At 43.0% G+C, this 19,013-nt stretch overlaps 1 protein-coding gene across 3 annotated transcripts in view; it reads left to right on the top strand.

Moving 5' to 3' along the window:
* Positions 1-19,013, top strand: part of pmfbp1 (polyamine modulated factor 1 binding protein 1) — a 578,164-nt gene that overhangs the window by 491,605 nt on the left and 67,546 nt on the right. For all 3 annotated transcript variants that reach the window (XM_033035745.1, XM_033035744.1, XM_033035743.1), the window contains 5 exons: positions 4,471-4,624; positions 5,109-5,276; positions 12,439-12,606; positions 16,415-16,582; positions 18,564-18,731. In XM_033035745.1, the coding sequence (XP_032891636.1) occupies positions 4,471-4,624; positions 5,109-5,276; positions 12,439-12,606; positions 16,415-16,582; positions 18,564-18,731 (826 nt within the window). The remainder of the gene's footprint in view (positions 1-4,470; positions 4,625-5,108; positions 5,277-12,438; positions 12,607-16,414; positions 16,583-18,563; positions 18,732-19,013) is intronic.

Here is a 19,013-nt window from a genome sequence, read left to right as displayed (position 1 = left end):
CTTTTCTCAGTGAAAAATATTTCCTTTGACAGAATGAATGAGTAAATATCGTGCTGTATGAAAAATGGCTCTTGTAATATTGTAGATAGGCAATTTTATCCATGATATTGAACATCACTAGGAATACACATGAAACACTATATTGTAACAGAATTATCCAATAGACTTTCAAATCAATGATTTTCATCTTGATGCATAGTAAGACTGAAATACATTTAAAATCTTTTTAGGATAAACCGTTTAGCAGAAGTATTAAACTGTAGAGAAACAGTTCCTCAATCCATCACAAAATAGTGGATATTCCACTCAACAATATTGACATTTTGAGAGAACTGGCCAACGTCCATCAAAAGAACAACATTTTAAAGACTATGCATTGCCATTATTGGGTACTCAGGCTGACTCCTGGTGAAAAACAAATGCACCAGAACAACCTGCTAACTTTAGGATGCTGCTATGAGCAAAGTTGACCCTGTTCTGATGTGACTCAGGAGACAGGTACTTTGACGGAGTTAATATGCAGTGTTAATTGAAGATGGATGGAAGGGACAGGGATAACGTGGCTTCCTACAAGGACATATACAAGTCTAGAGGGCAACTCTAATCATAGACTAATCAACGTGTAATTTAAAGAAGGAAAAAAAAGCAAACTAACAATGTAGCCTTGTATTTTCCCTATCACCTACCTGTTCTGTCCACATATATTTAACCTCACAGAGCAACTATTGTTTGTCAAGTCTGTAAATTGGTGAGCTTCAAACTCGAACATGAAATTAGATCACTGAAAATATATTAGAATTTATATCTTAGATGTAAATGTAAGAAACAGCTGGAGAAAGCCATTCATCCCATTGTTCCTGGTCAAAAGATGATGATTTCACTTCAGTAATTTCTTGCACTAATCCCATAATTTGTGACTCCTTAATATCTAAAAGTCTGTCAAGTTCTGTCATCAATATACTCAATCACTGAGCTACCACAGCACTCTCAGACTGAGAATTCCAAAAATCTATCCCTGGGTGAAGAAATGTCTCCTCATTTCAGTTCAAAATAGCTGATTTAATGTTGCTTGTGTTTCCACCCATTGATCTCCCTTCTGTGATAAATGCTTTCAGATGTTTCTAAGAATAGGAATTTGGTGGATCCACATTGATGTATATTCCTTTTACAAAATTCCCCAAACAGCATGAAAACAAGGTGATAAAACAGTGGAAAATCAAAGTTGAGGTATCAAATACAGACCTAACCCTTTAGAAAACAGATGGTGTACTTTCTGCATAACTTATCATATTCAAACCCCTTGAATAAGCAAATAAAATGTTTTTGCACAGCAGGACAATGTATCAGCACATATAGGTATGTTTTATTAATTTTAATTTAAATGAACACTGAGCTCTTATTTATTAAGATCCCTTTAGTGGTCAGAACTTCCATCTTTAAGACAGGACGCAAACCTGAATTTTATCCGCCCTTTTTGTATGTAAGTTTCATGGCAAAATTCAAATAAACAGCGGAAGCTCACAATATTATTGGGTATATTTAATGGACCAAATTGCTACCAGCCTCTCTCCCCACGCATGATTTTTCTCTATGGCTGTAGTTCAAGTTCAAGTGAACTTGAACCATTTGAACCAGAACCCACCATTTGTAGCTCCAAATGGTCTTTGTGCTGGCTGCTGCAGCCATCCCATAAAGGGACATTTCCCTTTGTTTGTTTTTAACTGTCTGGTTCTGATGAAAGTTCATCAACCTGAAAAACTTATGGGCCTGTCCCACTTAGGCGATTTTTCAGGCAACTGCCGCCGACTGTAAAGTTTCCGGCAATCGCCTGAAAGAACGGCGACTGTCAGAGTGGAACACACACACATCACTTCCTTCACCAGCCCGTCATGCAGGCGGGGGACAGGGCAAGCGGGGGGAGCGCTGTCTGAGTGAAATTCACACGATGCAAGGCCAAGGTGATAGAGACACACACTGTGATGAACAGGATGGTTGCCGCTGTAATTAAGACTGCTAAAGCACAGTGTACGGTAAGTCCTTTAAAAGAGGGGGGAAGAAGGAGTGGAGACAACTTCTAAGAAGTCAGAGATACATGGCTGTGAAGTTCGGTGGACATTTAACATTACCGGTCGGTTATCCTTGGTTCTGAAAACTACTACTTACGTTTTTTGTTTCCCCAATGAGCCAATGAAATTCACCGGTCAGCACCGGCTACAACCTACGAGAACCTTGGACCTCCTGACAACCCACTAGGGCCTTCTGGCGACCCACCTACACCATGAGAATTCTCGGTACTCTCCATGGCGGCTTCATTCTGGTCGCCGCTAATTTTTCAACGTTGAAAAATTTGCGGCGGCCATAATGAGGTTGCGACTTGTTCCCAGAATGCGGGAACTCCTCACGACCATGACGGCGACTCCCCGGCAACCACCCACCAACATGTGGCGACCGCATAGTCTCCTGCAGTCACCTAAAAAGTCACCTAAGTGGGACAGGACCACAAGTCTCCTCAGATGTTGCCTGACTTGCTGAATACTTATAACATTCACCCTTTTGATTTCGGATACTCTAGTTATTTAGTCACATTACTGATGGTGCAATTTTGGTTTGTTCCACCATTTAATGAAGTAGTTTTATTTACTCCCTGATAAACTTTAGGCTTACATTCTACAGGTTACTTTTTAAAATTACCCTAAATTAAGACATCCTCAGTCACGTCCTCTAATAAATTTTAGGTAATATTCCAAAATAAGTAAGCAAATGCTAATGCAACATGTGTTTATACCCAATCCAGTGTTATTTAAATTTAGTTCAAGGTCAGACCATTTGACTGCATATTTATTCTTTGCATGAGAGCTTGGCTGTTATTTGGGATGCTGGTAGATTGTCAGGTCTCATGTTTTTGACCCTATAGCAACAATATTTATTTCCTCTTCTCGCATAACTTGTTGGTCTGAACTCTCCCCCAACAAGATAACTTCAGGAATATTTCCACTCATTCCATGTACAGGATTGATGGCTAACTGTGCTCTTATTTCTCTAGCTCACCAACTTATCTTCTGAATCCATTCCATTATTAATGCTCTGTGCCTCTTTGTTCTTCACCACTGTCCTGCTCGTCCCTCAAGCAGCCAGATCTCCAACTCGATGCTGGTGTCGTGGCTGGGCTGTTTAATATTGCTGGGCTGTTTAATATTGCTGCTTGCAAAGGAAAGTAACTGTTGAGCTATCAACAGAACGTACTTTATTGAAGGCAATAACTTCTCAAATAATTGCATTATTTATACAGCAGTGTGTCAAAAGACATTGCATATGGTTCAATCAGTTTCCCAAAAAGCATACCTGTAAGCTCTAAAATCGGTCGCTCAGTGTGGATGTGCAGCTAGAGTAACGAGCAGTGAAGTGTGTTCCTGATTGGGAGTGGCGTTGATCGGCTCAATGTAATTACACATGTTTATGTATTTGTTGAGATCTGAGAGTCAAAGGCTCTTTCTCTAATTGTTCTTGGGAACAGCTTGGTGGGCAACCTTCAAGATCTGGTGCAGGCCTTCTCATAAAGATACCTGATAATAGTTCCAAGATTTAGGTACGGGAATAATTAAAGAACAACATTATATTTCCAAGACGAGGAGTGTGGCTCTGTAAGAAACATAGAGATGGTGGTGTTGCCTTATGCCTGTAACACGTGTATTTCTTGGTAAATGGTCCCATTGACAAGTGCCATTGAATTAGCCTGCGTAAGTAGTACATTTTGTGAATGGTACATACTGCTGTGCCTATGCACCGATGGTACAGGGAATTAATGTTTAGGTTGGTTAACGGGTTACCAGTTAAGCAGGGTATTAAGCATCTTGACTGTTGTAGGAGTTGCATTCACCCAGGCAAATGAGGGCAAATCCAGGCAAGTCACGCTCCTGATTTGTGTCATAGATAGTTAAGTCACATACTTCAGGATATTGGAACTCTGACTTGCTCTTCAGTTTCTACTCAACATTTTAAGATGTTTATTTATGGTGGAGGAATTGTTGATAAAGTGTCAAAATTTTCCCTCACATTACTGATGATTGAGAGTAGTCGGATTGGATAGTAAATATCAAGATTGTATTTCTCCAGCGTTTGTCAAACTTGGGGAATTTTCGACATTGTTGAATAATTGCAACTGTCTTGGGATCGTTTGTCTAGAAGCACGGCTAATTTTAGAACACAATCCTCTGGAATACTGTTTGTTATATCCAATGCCTTTGGCAATATCAAATGGAATGAACCTCCGTTGGAAGGATTTGATAGTCTGAGCTGTTGATAATGTATTAATAATGATTTATAAAGTATATTATAAGCTATTTGCACATTGTTACTTGAGAATGTTGCATTTGACCGTTGGAATGCATGCTAGAGATTTTTTTTTTAATGGATGAAACCTAATTTTGATAGCAACCAGAGTTCTTAATTTATTTTCATTAATGTGCACAGGATACAGATTGAAAAACTCAAAGCTGAGAATGTCCAGAGTAAACAGGGTCATGAAAATGCAGTCAAGGAAGGACAAATGCACCAGCAATCAATCTACAAGAAGGAGGTAGAAATCAATAGCAGCAGAGAACAAATCAAAATGTTACATGACCAGGTAAGCAAACAACATCTCAAAAGTTTGCAATCTCCTCCATTCAACCTTTGTGTGAATAAAATTGTATATATGGATTATATTGTATATATAATCATGACATGATATTTACTGATATTCACAGAATACAGTATGGTACATTTCTTTCAGACCAAACATGATATTTGTGAGATTTAAATCTGTACGTGGGCTGTAATTAGCCTTGGATTCTCAGCAGCTTCAATCAGCTGCCACTAGCACATGATGATAACCAGTTAGAGACAGGTGTGCTTATTAAAAGAGGGCCTGGCCAACTTTAGGTGTGTGCCATGGAGGCCTACAATGTTGAACGCAGTCGTACTGGGTAGACATAGAAGGAATGGTTAAGTCCATGTGCTCCAATATTTTTTTTCCACCATCCTTCTTAAGTATAAGACAGGGAGTTAAAAATGACCCAGAATTTTTATGTGAACTAGGTTTACTCACTTCATATTTTGTCTTCAATTAGATTCAACTGAGGGAGGAGGAGCGCAACCAAATTTATGAAAAATTAAAATTAGAACAGACTAAACTACAGGAGTTACACAGGCACTTTCAGAAAATGAAGGATCAAGTAAGACAGTTGGAAAGAGAAAGTGAAGAACAAAATGCAAAGTTGAAAGCCAATGTACTGGTGGTAAGTGGAGATTATTAAAATGTTTGCACCATGTATTACAAGCATAGTATAACATAAAGAGATGGATATTTAGTAGTAAATGTTTAATGCATAATTCTGAACAAAAAATATTTTAAGTCCCCTTGCAGATTCAGAAATTGCATTAAATGTATTGGTTCACAATAGTACGGTAGTAGCCAATAGAAGGAGAGTCATATGTCTATCATTAATCGTACCTTTTAAAAAGTTATGCAAATGAAATTGAACCAGGATTCAAGATTATTGGAGAAATATGGACTCAATGATGTTGACAGATTGCAAGGATGGCAGTGAGTTGAGCTCTTTTAATGAGCAGTTGGTTGCACTGTTCCTGGACTACTTCCGAATCCAGTAGAGAGTGAAAGCCTGGACGTCACCGCCCGCCTAGCGGGTGTGTGGATCAATGTCTGGAATGTGCTATCTGGCCTGGAGGTGGAAGCAAATACCATAGTGGCATTTAAGAGACTTTAAGATAGCAACATGGGCATGCAGGGATGGAACCATATAGATCACATTTAGTTTAGTTTAGTTCGCATCCACATCGACCTAGATCCCCATACACTAACACTATCCTAAACACTAGGGACAATTTACAATTTTTAACCAATAAATCTGTACATCTTTGGAGAGTAGGAGGAAACCAGGGCACCCAGGAAAAACCCACAAGGTCACAGGGAGTACTTAAAAACTCTGTACAGGCACCACCTATATTCAGGATCAAACCTGGGTGTCTGGCGCTGTAAGGCAGTAACTATTGCTGTGCTACTGTGCTGCCCATAAACCAGCAGGGGCAGTTCTTTGTTTCTACCTGTTCACTCTAGTTCCATGTTATCTCATTTTCTCATCCACTCTGTACACACTAGGTGCAATTTACAAAAGGCCAATTAACCTATAAGCCTACCACATCTGTGAGATGTGGCTGGAAACCAGAGCACCCAGAGGAAACATGCAAACTCCACACCAAGGTTAGGATCGAACCTGGGTCTGTGGCGCTGTGAGGCTGCAGCTCTACCAGCTGCACCACTGTGCCACTTTTAAATGCGCAGAGGCAGAGGAAATTATTTTAACTTGGCAAAGCCATTGTGGGCCAATGGGCCTGCTCCTGTGCTGTACTATTCTATATTCTATGTAACCATTTTAAATAACCAAATGTATTGACTATATGCAGGCCTGGATTCTAGTTCTCAGGACTTGGCTTCTGGCATTTATAGTCATAACTATCCAGCTTGTGCGTGGCATAGAGCTCTGCTGTCCCCCTACAATTATAGGGCATCCGTATAACATTGCATCAATATCATAGGATGATGCAATAAAAATCCACTAGGTTTGTGTGGTACAGTTCTTCAGAGTTTCCTCAACCAGAATACGTTCTAGAACATTAACTAGAATGGTGTGGCTGTAATGCACCTCCACTTTAAACAGCACACACCATTTAAATGATGTTGGTTAATTGTAAGTAATGCTAATCACTGAAGACATGCCAGTATCCTGCAGGGTTCTCAGCCAATGAACAGCACAATTGGACTTTGTATACCCAGGACTCGTATAGAGGCAACACAATATCGCCATCATTAGATCACACTTTGCAATTTATATGCCTGTTTCAACTGTTTCTAATTAAGCACCTTTAAACAAATTAATGCCTTCTGCCTTTTAAATAATTCCCAAAACCTCTACTATGCTTCTTCCATCCACCTCTGCAAATGAAGCGAAAAATACTACATCTGTACAAGATCGCTAGTCCCATGTTCTCAATTCCATTGTAATTTTGTGCTTTAGGAAGTCCCACCCTAACAAATAGCTGCTGGAAGTTTCTGATGCTGAATAATATTATCATGTCCTCTAATCCACACATATGCATCCTCTCCAACCAATTGCATGAACTTCACATAATTCACATTTGCTTTCCTTAATAATTGTAACAACAGCTATTTATTCAGAAATATTTATTTGCATTTGATATTGATAACAGCCTAGAATTTCCATACCTGCTATAGTGCAATGAATTTCACTAATATTAAATACATGTTTGAACAGGTTGCTAAAGGTTAAATAAATAGACGTAAATGTCAATAATGAAAACTTCTAGTCTTCAACCAAATGTCCTCTTGAGAGAGGTTTACATTTAATTGAAAAAATGATTATCTTAATCTGCAGAATAGATCTGAATATATTTAGGTTTGGCACCAGAAATGAAACAAATTAACCCCTTCTCATTCCTGTTAATCTAACAATATATTATTTTGCTATTCTTTATTAAAATGGTTTCCGTCAGACTGTTTCATAATAATAAAAGTTATAGATTGTTGTGTAACATTTTACATACATGTTTTACAACATACAATGGTTTACAATTGAATAGTCACAAGAATTTAATATTAATTGAAATTAGAGATGAATTTTGAGAATGTTGTTCATTGAATATTGATTTGTTCGGAAGCTGCATTGAGTTCTGATTGCTTATTACAATTATGCTTTGATGGGATTATTTCCTTCCCTGCCAAAATACCTTCCTATTGACTATTACATTATTGAGGGTTTTACATTGTACATCAGTAAATGTGCTTAAATGCACTAAACATTCAATTTTCTCGGCACATGACCATTTTTACCGACCAAGCAAGCCATATCTGTTTAATCTGTTTCCAAATGTAAGTATTGCATAAGAGATGAAGCAGCCAATTACTGCCATTTAGTAATCATAAAAATTCTACATGGCTTTATTTCTTTTTGCTTAGTTATACAATTTTAGTTTTAAATTTAATTACATTGATATGCTAAATTTCAAGGAACAAAGTTGACCTAGCACTTATCTCAAGGAACAAACAAAGTTGACCTAACACTTACTCCACCCATATGGCACTGGTATCCACCTATCACTTGTGTAGGAAGGAACTGTAGATGCTGGTTTAAACCGAAGCTAGACACAAAATGCTGAAGTAACTCAGCGGGACAGGCAGCATCTCTGAGGAGAAGGAATGGGTGACATTTCGGGTCGAGACCCTTCTTCAGACAACGAAGGGTCTCGACCCAAAACGTCACAAATTCCTTCTCGCCAGAGATGCATACCAAATCTCATTGTACCTCTGTGCAATGACAATAAAATATATTATTATTATGCTGGTACACAAAAATGCTGGAGAAACTCAGCGGGTGCAGCAGCATCTATGGAGCGAAGGAAATAGGCGACGTTTCGGACCGAAACCCTTCTTCAGACTGATGGGGGGTGGGGGGGAGAAGGAAGGAAAAAGGGAGGAGGAGGAGCCCGAGGGCGGGGGGATGGGAGGAGACAGCTCGAGGGTTAAGGAAGGGGAGGAGACAGCAAGGGCTAGCAAAACTGGGAGAATTCAACGTTCATGCCATCCGGACGCAAGCAACCCAGGCGGAATATGAGGTGCTGTTCCTCCAATTTCCGGTGGTGCAGTAGATGAGGTTGGAGGAGATACAGGTGAACCTTTGTCGCACCTGGAACGACTGCTTGGGTCCTTGAATGGAGTCGAGGGGGGAGGTGAAGGGACAGGTGTTGCATTTCTTGCGGTTGCAACGGAAAGTGCCCGGGGAGTGGGTGGTACGGCAGGGAAGGGAAGAATTGACAAGGGAGTTGCGGAGGGAGCGGTCTTTGCGGAAGGCAGACATAGGGGGAGATGGGAAGATGTGGCGAGTGGTGGGGTCACGTTGGAGGTGGCGGAAATGGCGGAGGATTATTTGTTGTATTTGCCGGCTGGTGGGGTGAAAGGTGAGGACTAGGGGGACTCTGCCTTTGTTGCGAGTGCGGGGATGGGGAGAGAGAGCAGTGTTGCGGGGTATGGATGAGACCCTGGTGCGAGCCTCATCTATAGTGGCGGAGGGGAATCCCCGTTCCCTGAAGAACGAGGACATTTCCGATGCCCTGGTGTGGAACGTCTCATCCTGGGAGCAGATGCGGCGTAGGCAGAGGAATTGGAAGTAGGGGATGGAGTCTTTACAGGGGGAAAGGGTGGGAAGACGTGTAGTCCAGATAGCCATGTGAGTCAGTTGGTTTGTAGTGTATGTCGGTCAGAAGTCTGTCCCCTGCGATGGAGATGGTGAGGTCAAGGAATGGTAGGGAAGTGTCGGAAATGGTCCAGGTGTATTGGAGTGCCGAATGGAAGTTGGTGGTGAAGTGGATGAAGTCAGTCAGTTGTGTGTGGGTGCAGGAGGTGGCCCCAAAGCAGTCATCAATGTAACGGAGGTAGAGGTCGGGGATGGGGCCCTGGTACGTATTGAACAAGGATTGTTCAACGTACCCGACAAAGAGGCAGGCGTAGCTGGGGCCCATGCGTGTGCCCATAGCTACGCCTTGTGTTTGGAGGAAATGGGAGGAGTCAAACGTAAAGTTGTTGAGGGTGAGGACCAACTCCGCTAGGCGGAGGAGGGTGTCAGTGGCTGGGTATAGGTTGCGCCTCTGGTCGAGGAAGAACCGGAGGGCTTTGAGGCCATCCTGGTGGGGGATGGAGGTGTAGAGTGACTGGACATCCATGGTGAAGATGAGGGGGTGAGGGCCTAGAGAGTGGAATGCGCGGAGGCGGCGGAGAGTGTCTGAGGTGTCTAGAACATAGGTGGGAAGGGATTTGACCAAGGGGGATAGGATGGAGTCAAGGTATGTGGAGATGAGTTCGGTGGGGCACGAACACGCAGAGACAATGGGTGCCGGGAGAGCCGGGTTTGTGGATTTTGGGGAGAAGGTAAAAACGGGCCGTGCGGGGCTGGGGAACGATGAGGTTGGAAGCTTGGTCGGGCAGGGCGTGGGAATTGATGAAGTCGGTGATGGTGCTAGATATGGTGGCCTGGTGCTCGTCAGTGGGGTCATGGTCCAAGGGTAAGTAGGAGTAGGTATCCGAGAGTTGGCGCGTGGCCTCAGCTTTGTAGAGATCGACGCGCCAGACTACCACGGCACCTCCCTTGTCGGCTGGTTTGATAACCCAATCTGGGTTTTTGCGGAGTGAATGCCTCCGCGCATTCCACTCTCTAGGCCCTCAACCCCTCATCTTCACCATGGATGTCTAGTCACTCTACACCTCCATCCCCCACCAGGATGGCCTCAAAGCCCTCCGGTTGTTCCTCGACCAGAGGCGCAACCTATACCCAGCCACTGACACCCTCCTCCGCCTAGCGGAGTTGGTCCTCACCCTCAACAACTTTACGTTTGACTCCTCCCATTTCCTCCAAACACAAGGCGTAGCTATGGGCACACGCATGGGCCCTAGCTACGCCTGCCTTTGTCGGGTACGTTGAACAATCCTTGTTCAATACGTACCAGGGCCCCATCCCCGACCTCTACCTCCATTACATTGACGACTGCTTTGGGGCCACCTCCTGCACCCACACACAACTGACTGACTTCATCCACTTCACCACCAACTTCCATCCGGCACTCCAATACACCTGGACCATTTCCGACACTTCCCTACCATTCCTTGACCTCACCATCTCCATCGCAGGGGACAGACTTCTGACCGACATACACTACAAACCAACTGACTCACATGGCTATCTGGACTACATGTCTTTCCACCCTGCCCCCTGTAAAGACTCCATCCCCTACTCCCAATTCCTCCGCCTACGCCGCATCTGCTCCCAGGATGAGACGTTCCACACCAGGGCATCGGAAATGTCCTCGTTCTTCAGGGAACGGGGATTCCCCTCCGCCACCATAGATGAGGCTCGCACCAGGGTCTCATCCAAACCCCGCAACACTGCTCTCTCTCCCCATCCCTGCACTCGCAACAAAGGCAGAGTCCCCCTAGTCCTCACCTTTCACCCCACCAGCCGGCAAATACAACAAATAATCCTCCGCCATATCCGCCACCTCCAACGTGACCCCACCACTCGCCACATCTTCCCATCTCCCCCTATGTCTGCCTTCCGCAAAGACCGCTCCCTCCGCAACTCCCTTGTCAATTCTTCCCTTCCCTCCCGTACCACCCACTCCCCGGGCACTTTCCGTTGCAACCGCAAGAAATGCAACACCTGTCCCTTCACCTCCCACCTCGACTCCATTCAAGGACCCAAGCAGTCGTTCCAGGTGCGACAAAGGTTCACCTGTATCTCCTTCAACCTCATCTACTGCATCCGCTGCTCTAGATGTCAGCTGATTTACATCGGGGAGACTAAGCGGAGGTTGGGCGATCGTTTCGCCGAACACCTCCGCTCATTCCGCAATAACCTACCTGAACTCCCGGTGGCTCAGCACTTCAATCCCCCTCCCATTCCCAATCCGACCTCTCTGTCCTGGGTCTCCTCCATTGCCAGAGTGAGCAACACCGGAAATTGGAGGAACAGCACCTCATATTCCGCCTGGGTTGATTGCGTCCGGATGGCATGAACGTTGAATTCTCCCAGTTTTGCTAGCCCTTGCTGTCTCCTCCCCTTCCTTAACCCTCGAGCTGTCTCCTCCCATCCCCCCGCCCTCGGGCTCCTCCTCCTCCCTTTTTCCTTCCTTCTCCCCCCCACCCCCCATCAGTCTGAAGAAGGGTTTCGGCCCGAAACGTCGCCTATTTCCTTCGCTCCATAGATGCTGCTGCACCCGCTGAATTTCTCCAGCATTTTTGTGTACCTTCGATCTTCCAGCATCTGCAGTTCCTTCTTGAACACTTATTATTATGTTGCCTGTCCCGCTGAGTTACTACAGCATTTTGAATCTATCCACCTATCACTTGCCAAGCTTTGCCCCACTCCCACTTCTTTTCCGGCTATCTTCCCCCTACCACTATCCGTCTGAAGAAGGATCACAACCCCCAACATTCCTCCACAGATGCTGCGTGACCTGCTGGGTTACTCCAGCACTTTGTGTTTTGCTCAAGGCACCATATTGTTGAACAGAAGAGTGACAGAGTGAGTGTCAGGAGCTGTGCAGCCACTAAGTTTTAGGTTTATCTTTTACCCAAATTCATAGAATTTACCCAAGTGGAGATATCAATAAATTAAAAATTCACAATATCCCTAACATTATAGATATCCATAAGTTTAATGTATTTTTCAAAATAGCTGGATTAGGATGGCTCTGAAAGGCTTATCTGCAGTTTGATTAATCATAAATATTTTAATTGGGAATATTTGTGAGAAGAGTAACAAGAAGCAACAAAACGCGACTGCTAAATTGATCATTCAATTCTTTCTGTTCCAGCTGAGGCAGAAGGAGGATCATATTTTGAGTCTTGAAGATAGTTTAGCACACTTGCAGAAGAAGCATCAAGCTCTGTTTAACAAACATAAAAACAGTGAATCAGAGTTGCAACTTGCCCAAAAAAATCTTTTGTCATCTCACAAACAGAACAAATATTATGTTGAAGAGGTAAGTCAGCATTATTACACCGTTGTGTCAGTGATACTGTATATTGTAGCAATGTTACAAAATTTTGAGATTTAAAAAATCAAGTCTGTAATTTCCCATCAGATAAAGCATAAAAAGAAGTTTAATTTGACACCTAATTCACTTTCATATCTCAAGTATTTAAAAAGTTATGGCCATTTTCATACCCGGAAATTAGCAACTTGTTCCCTATTGATTTTCTATGGACATAACAAAAAAGCTGTGATCGTGGACAGTCAAAAGCCCATAACCTTCTTAAAAATTAAGAGAACTGAATGAAATTTTCAGTTATCGTAGATTGAACCATTCTGAAACAAATATAAAATAATCTTACTTGGATGACCTGAAATTAAAGCATATAATTAGTTAGTTACCCAAGTGTAGCTAATTTCAAACTTCAATTACTAGATCTAAACATCTATCCATTTCTTAATAAATGATTAACATTTTTAAATAGCCTAAGTGTCCAAATAATAATCAAAAATAATTCACAATAAAACATGATTTTTAAATCTCATTTACATTAATTTACAGGGCAAATGGAAGGAATTTAGTGTTCAATTGCTGTAAATTAAAGTCCATTTTAAATCAGCTTTCTAGTGGGATCCTGTGAACGCGCTGGTTTAGAACGTTCACATTGCGCTAGATTTGTGCCCTCAAATGCCCAGAAAAATACTGCGGGTTATAATGGGCCCAAAATGAGCTACTCGCAACATTAAACTTTGTATAAAGAGATCTTAAGAAGCCCTTTTTAATGTAAAAATAAGCAGCATACCTTCTATTATTTGCTCTATGCGACCCTGACAGCTGCCGGTGGTCGCGGGTTTAGAGATTGATTTTTAAACTACTATAACTATTATACGAGGCCTTTAAAACTAATAATAGCTTTTGCGACGGGGTCTTCCAGCGTTTTAAACCCGCCCCCCTCTAAACGGCGCCAAAATAGCGCACACCCGCAGCGACAGATTTTCAGCGACGCTTCAGGTAGGCTTTGCAACATACCTATATATTGTAGTATTATTGAAACGTGCTATAATAAATTATTAATCGTTGTCTATGTGATACATAAAGGAAACGCAAGCGATGGACATTACAGGGTTAATCCAACTTTCATTCTTTTTCTTAAATTTATTTTATATTCCAAAGTTTGCCCCCATCAATGTGAAATATTTGTCCAATGTATGTATCGAAACTTTCAGATAAGCTAGATGTTGACATTTGGATGAAAGCTACCTCTAATCAATCCCAAAATACGTTTGAATCTCAGAAATGAGATGGGTCTCCAAACTCCAAAATGGCCATTAGCAAGTTAATTTCATGGATTGAATCAAACTGACTAACCACCGACAGTTCGATAGGGAATGTAGGCAGTCATGCAATTGGGCCTCAGAATGTCTTGGTCTTCTGTGTACATTTGGAACTGCAGGTCGAGCCACAGCTGGCTTGCTGCTATGTCTAACGTATTCTGCTGCTGGATTCACTATTGAGCTCTGCAGTGGAACACTGGCATATGGACCAAAAGTCCTACCCTTACTCCTAATTTTAAATCCAGAAAAAAATCCTGTGAAGGGGCTAAGTGAAAATGCCGGTAAAAGTTAAGTACCTGTGCATGGGGTAGGTCAAACCAGCGTAATAACAAAAATCAATGACTACTTTTTGCCCAAGTACAATTATATTGATCTTGAAAACCAGCAATCCCTGTACACTAACACTATCCTACACACACGAGGGACAATTTTACATTTACAACAAGCCAATTAACCTACATACCTGTACATCTTTGGAGTGCGGGAGGAAACCGAAGATCTCGGACAAAACCCACACGGTCACGGGGAGAACGTACAAACTCCATACAGACAGCATCGGGATCGAACCAAGGTCTCCAGCGTTGCCCTTGATTCCGTTAGCCCTAAGATCTATATATCTAACTCTCTTGAATACATCCAGTGAATTAAACATCGAAAAATAGAAAATAAGTGCAGGAGTAGGCCCTTTGAGTCAGCACCGCCAATCAATATGATCATGGCTGATCATCCAAAATCAATACCCTGTTCCTGCTTTCTCCTCATATTCCTTGATTCCATTACCCCTAAAAGATATATCTAACTCTCTCTTGAAAACATCTATTGAAGGCCTCCACTGCCTTCTGTGGCAGAGAATTCCACAGATTCACAACCTATATCCCCTGACTCTGCTATCTTTAAGAGCCGTATCTAGCTCTCTCTTGAAAATATCCAAAGAACCGGCCTCCACCGCCCTCTGAGGCAGGGAATTCCACATACTCACAACTCTCTGTGTGAAAAAGTGTTTCCTCATCTCCGTTCTAAATGGCTTACCCCTTAGTCTTAAACTGTGGCCCCTGGTTCTGGACTCCCCCAACATCGGGAACATGTTTCCTGCCTCTTGCGTGTCCAAACTCTTTATAATCTTATGTGTTTCAATAAATATGTTCCTTCTAATATTCAATAAATATCTTCCTTCTAAATTCCAGAGTATACAAGCCCAGCCACTTCATTCTCTCAGCATATGACAGTCCCGCCATTCCCGGGAATTAACCTTGTAAACCTACGCTGCACTCCTTCAATAACAAGAATTAGGGGACCAAAACTGACTGATGAACAAGGACCCCCAGATCCCATTGTACTTCCCCTTTTCCCAAAATGACACCATTTAGATAATAATCTGCCTTCCTGTTTTTGCTGCCAAAGTGGATAACCTCCCATTTTTCTTGCATCTAGCCTGTCCAATCCCTTAAGGATTTTATATTTTTCTATAAGATCCCCTCTCATCCTAAATTCTAGTGAATATAAGCTCAGTCGATCCATTCTATCATCATTTGTCAGTCCCGGCCATCCTGGCAATTAACATGATGAACCTATGATGCTACACTCCCTCAATAGCAAGAATGTCCTTCCACAAATTATGAGACCAAAACTGCACACAATACGCCAGGTGTGGTCTCACCAGGACCCTGTACAACTGCAGTAGGACCTCCTTGCTCCTATACTCAAATCCTCTCGCTATGAAGGCCAACGTGCCGTGCCATTGGCTTTCTTCACTGCCTGCTGTACCTGCATGTTTACTTTCAGTGACTGATGTACAAGCACACCCAGGTCTCGTTGCACCTCCCCTTTTCCTAATCTGACACCATTCAGATAATGATCAGCCTTCTTGTTCTTGCCATCAAAGTGGATAACCTCACATTTGTCCACATTATACTGCATCTGTCATGCATCTACCCACTCACCCAACCTATCCAAGTCACCTTGCAGCCTCATAGCATCCTCCTGGTAGCTCACACTGCCATCCAACTTTGTGTCATCCGCAAACTTGGAGATGTTGGGCTCCACTGACTTCTGTGGCAGAGAATTCTACAGATTCACAGCTCTGGGTGAAAAAGTTTTTCCACATCTCAGTCCTAAATAGCCTACCCCTTATTCTTAAACTGTGACCCCTGGTTCTGAACTCCCCAAACATCGGGAACATTGTTCCTGTATATATCCTGTCCAATCCCTTAAGAATGTTATATTTCTATAAGACCCGTATACGGAACCAGTAATAAATCTCAGATGTTGCAAATCAAGTGGAAATTTCCTGATAACTGATATAATTTTATTGCTCACAGAAACTAGATTACATTTTTAGACACCACAACAAGGCCTGTCAGTTTACCATCTCCTTAATGACAAGTGCAGACAGCAACATGCTGCTTCTCTCTATTAGAGAAAAAATCTGTCAGTGTTGTAACTTGCCTGTTTTACTTTCTAAAGCTGACATTGTCATTCCACAGGTGAGTCGGCACGAGGATACATTTGCCAGGCACAAGTCACAGTTGGATGTGGTCCAGGAACAGGTACAAAAAACTAAACATGAGCTGCTGTCAGCAAACAAACTCATCCATGAGCTCAGACTGGAGCTAACAGCATGTCAGGGCACCCAGAAAGAAAACGTGGAACAGGTTTGTTACTTGCAAATGGAAACTAGCCCGTACCTTCATGTCTTGCTAAGTTTCAATGTAGCAGTGCCTTCATTGGTTTTCTGAATGCCTTACCTTCTTGGAAATCGCATCACCGACTTGTCGACAATGCATGAGTTTTATAAAAATCCAGGGCCACGACTCTACCCCACAATATCATTTGTATAGTTTAGAAAATGTACATTAAAAAACTCCCATTAATATGTTCCATTTGCATAAACTGTAAAAGGTGTGTGATATGTGAGAGCAGTATATAATTAGATTGGTGCATTAATCTATTATAAAATAAGGTGAAAGATTTGTTGACAATCTGGATTCTTTCTGTGAGTCATGAAGAGGTTCTTGGCAGCAATGGGGAAAATGATTCATTTTGCTCTTTTATGCCCCTGTCCCACTTAGGAAACCTGAATGGAAACCTCTGGAGACCTTGCCCCCCAGCCAAGGTTTCCGTGAGGTTCCTGGAGGTTTTGGTCGCTCTCCCTAATGATGGAAAGTGGTTTCCGCGTGGTCGAGGCTTCATCTATGTTCCTGCGATTATTACAAAAAAAACAAAACTGGCCTCGACTAAAAATAGGTTGCCGTTTGGTCGAAGCCAGTGGAGTGGGGTCGCTATTTACTTACAGGCAGTCGAAGGCCATCTCCTTCACTGACCGGCCATTTTGATTGGCTCATTGAAGTTTTCAGCACCTAGAAGATCCGCTGGAAGGTAAAATGCCCACTAACTTTATTAAACTTCTTAAAACTGTCTGCACTCCTTTCCCCCCTTCTCTCCCCCCTTCTCTCCCTCCCTCTCGCGCTCTCTAAAGGACTTACTGTGCTCTGTGGCAGCCGTCTACCTTCCTCTTCATCGCACAGACAGCGCTCCTCCAGTGTCCCTGGCCCCCACCTTCGCAGTGTGTGTGTGTGTGTGTGTGTGTGTGTGTGTGTGTGTGTGTGTGTGTGTGTGTGTGTGTGTGTGTGTGTGTGTGTGTGTGTGTGTGTGTGTGTGTGTGTGTGTGTGTGTGTGTGTGTGTGTGTGTGTGTGTGTGTGTGTGTGTGTGCGCGTGTGTGGCCGTTTGTGGGTGTGTGGACGTTTGTGGGTGTGTGGACGTTTGTGGGTGTGTGGACGTTTGTGGGTGTGTGGACGTTTGTGGGTGTGTGGACGTTTGTGGGTGTGTGGACGTTTGTGGGTGTGTGGACGTTTGTGGGTGTGTGGACGTTTGTGGGTGTGTGGACGTTTGTGGGTGTGTGGACGTTTGTGGGTGTGTGGACGTTTGTGGGTGTGTGGACGTTTGTGGGTGTGTGGACGGTTTGGGTTGAGGCTTTCCAGGCTAGTGACCTAAACCTCTGGCGACTCATGGAAACCTTGGGTGGGGGTGCGCAAGGTCACCAGAGGTTTCCGTTCAGGTTTCCTAAGTGGAACAGGGGCATAAGACTTTATTTTGGTGAGTTTTAAGGCTTGTCCCACTTACGTCATTACGACATGTCGCGGGGTGACGCCTGTATGGTCGTGAGTAGTTGCCCAAAGAGTTGTACCTTTGTCTGGTCGCCACTGGATTTTCAACATTTCGGCGACCTGCTGCGACTATGATGGGTGCCGGCAAGTCGCCAAAAAAATCGCGTAAGTGGGACAGGCCCTTTACACATGTGGACTTTTAATGGCCTTACTTGTCGTATCCTTTGACAAATTGAGCCTAGCAAAGGAGAATCTAAGATCGAAAAGTAACAATGACAAATAAAAGTGGACTAAAATGAAGTGGTGCGTGAGATTGCTGCATAACTGCTAATGAAAATAATTGCTGTATTAGCATGGCAATTTGTCACCCTCCTTCCACGAGCCTGGTGCAGGCACGTGGGACAAGCTCAATTCTGGAACTTGGTCAGCATGGACAAGTTGGATCAAAGGCTCTGTTCCCATGCTGTGTAGATCCATGATTCATTGTCTTCTCAGATATGGAACTGCTAACTGTGTTTTCATTTTCAGTTAAGTGAGAAGAGTCGAGAGATAGCAAGCCTGAAAAATGATATTGCATGTAGTCAACAGAGGACTATGCAGCTGACAGACGTAAGTGCAACATATGAGGAGCGGATGAACAGATTGCAGAATGAACTGAGAAAAATGCAAGAACTGAATCGGCGAGCAGAGGAGGAGGTAAGGGAAGAGAGGCTTCATCTGACTTCAAAGTGCAGATAAGTAATTAGGTACAGTTCAGAACTGTAGATGAATATTTTTCTCACCCGTTTTTCTTCATATATATGCTTTGCCCTGAATTTATTTATCTGGTGTTTGATTCTAGGTCCAACAATTACTTTGTAATGACATGAGCAGGTTGTTATTTGTGTAAATTTACACATCAGCATTCTGTTTTGTCACACATAGCATTTCAGCAGTAGCAAGCCTGACATCAAATGTTTGGGTTTATAAAAAGATCAG

This window comes from Amblyraja radiata, chromosome 17 (assembly GCF_010909765.2).
Source record: "Amblyraja radiata isolate CabotCenter1 chromosome 17, sAmbRad1.1.pri, whole genome shotgun sequence".
Taxonomy (NCBI): domain Eukaryota; kingdom Metazoa; phylum Chordata; class Chondrichthyes; order Rajiformes; family Rajidae; genus Amblyraja; species Amblyraja radiata.
The sequence above is the reverse complement of the archived record's forward strand: the minus strand, read 5'-3'. Positions and strand labels throughout refer to the sequence as shown.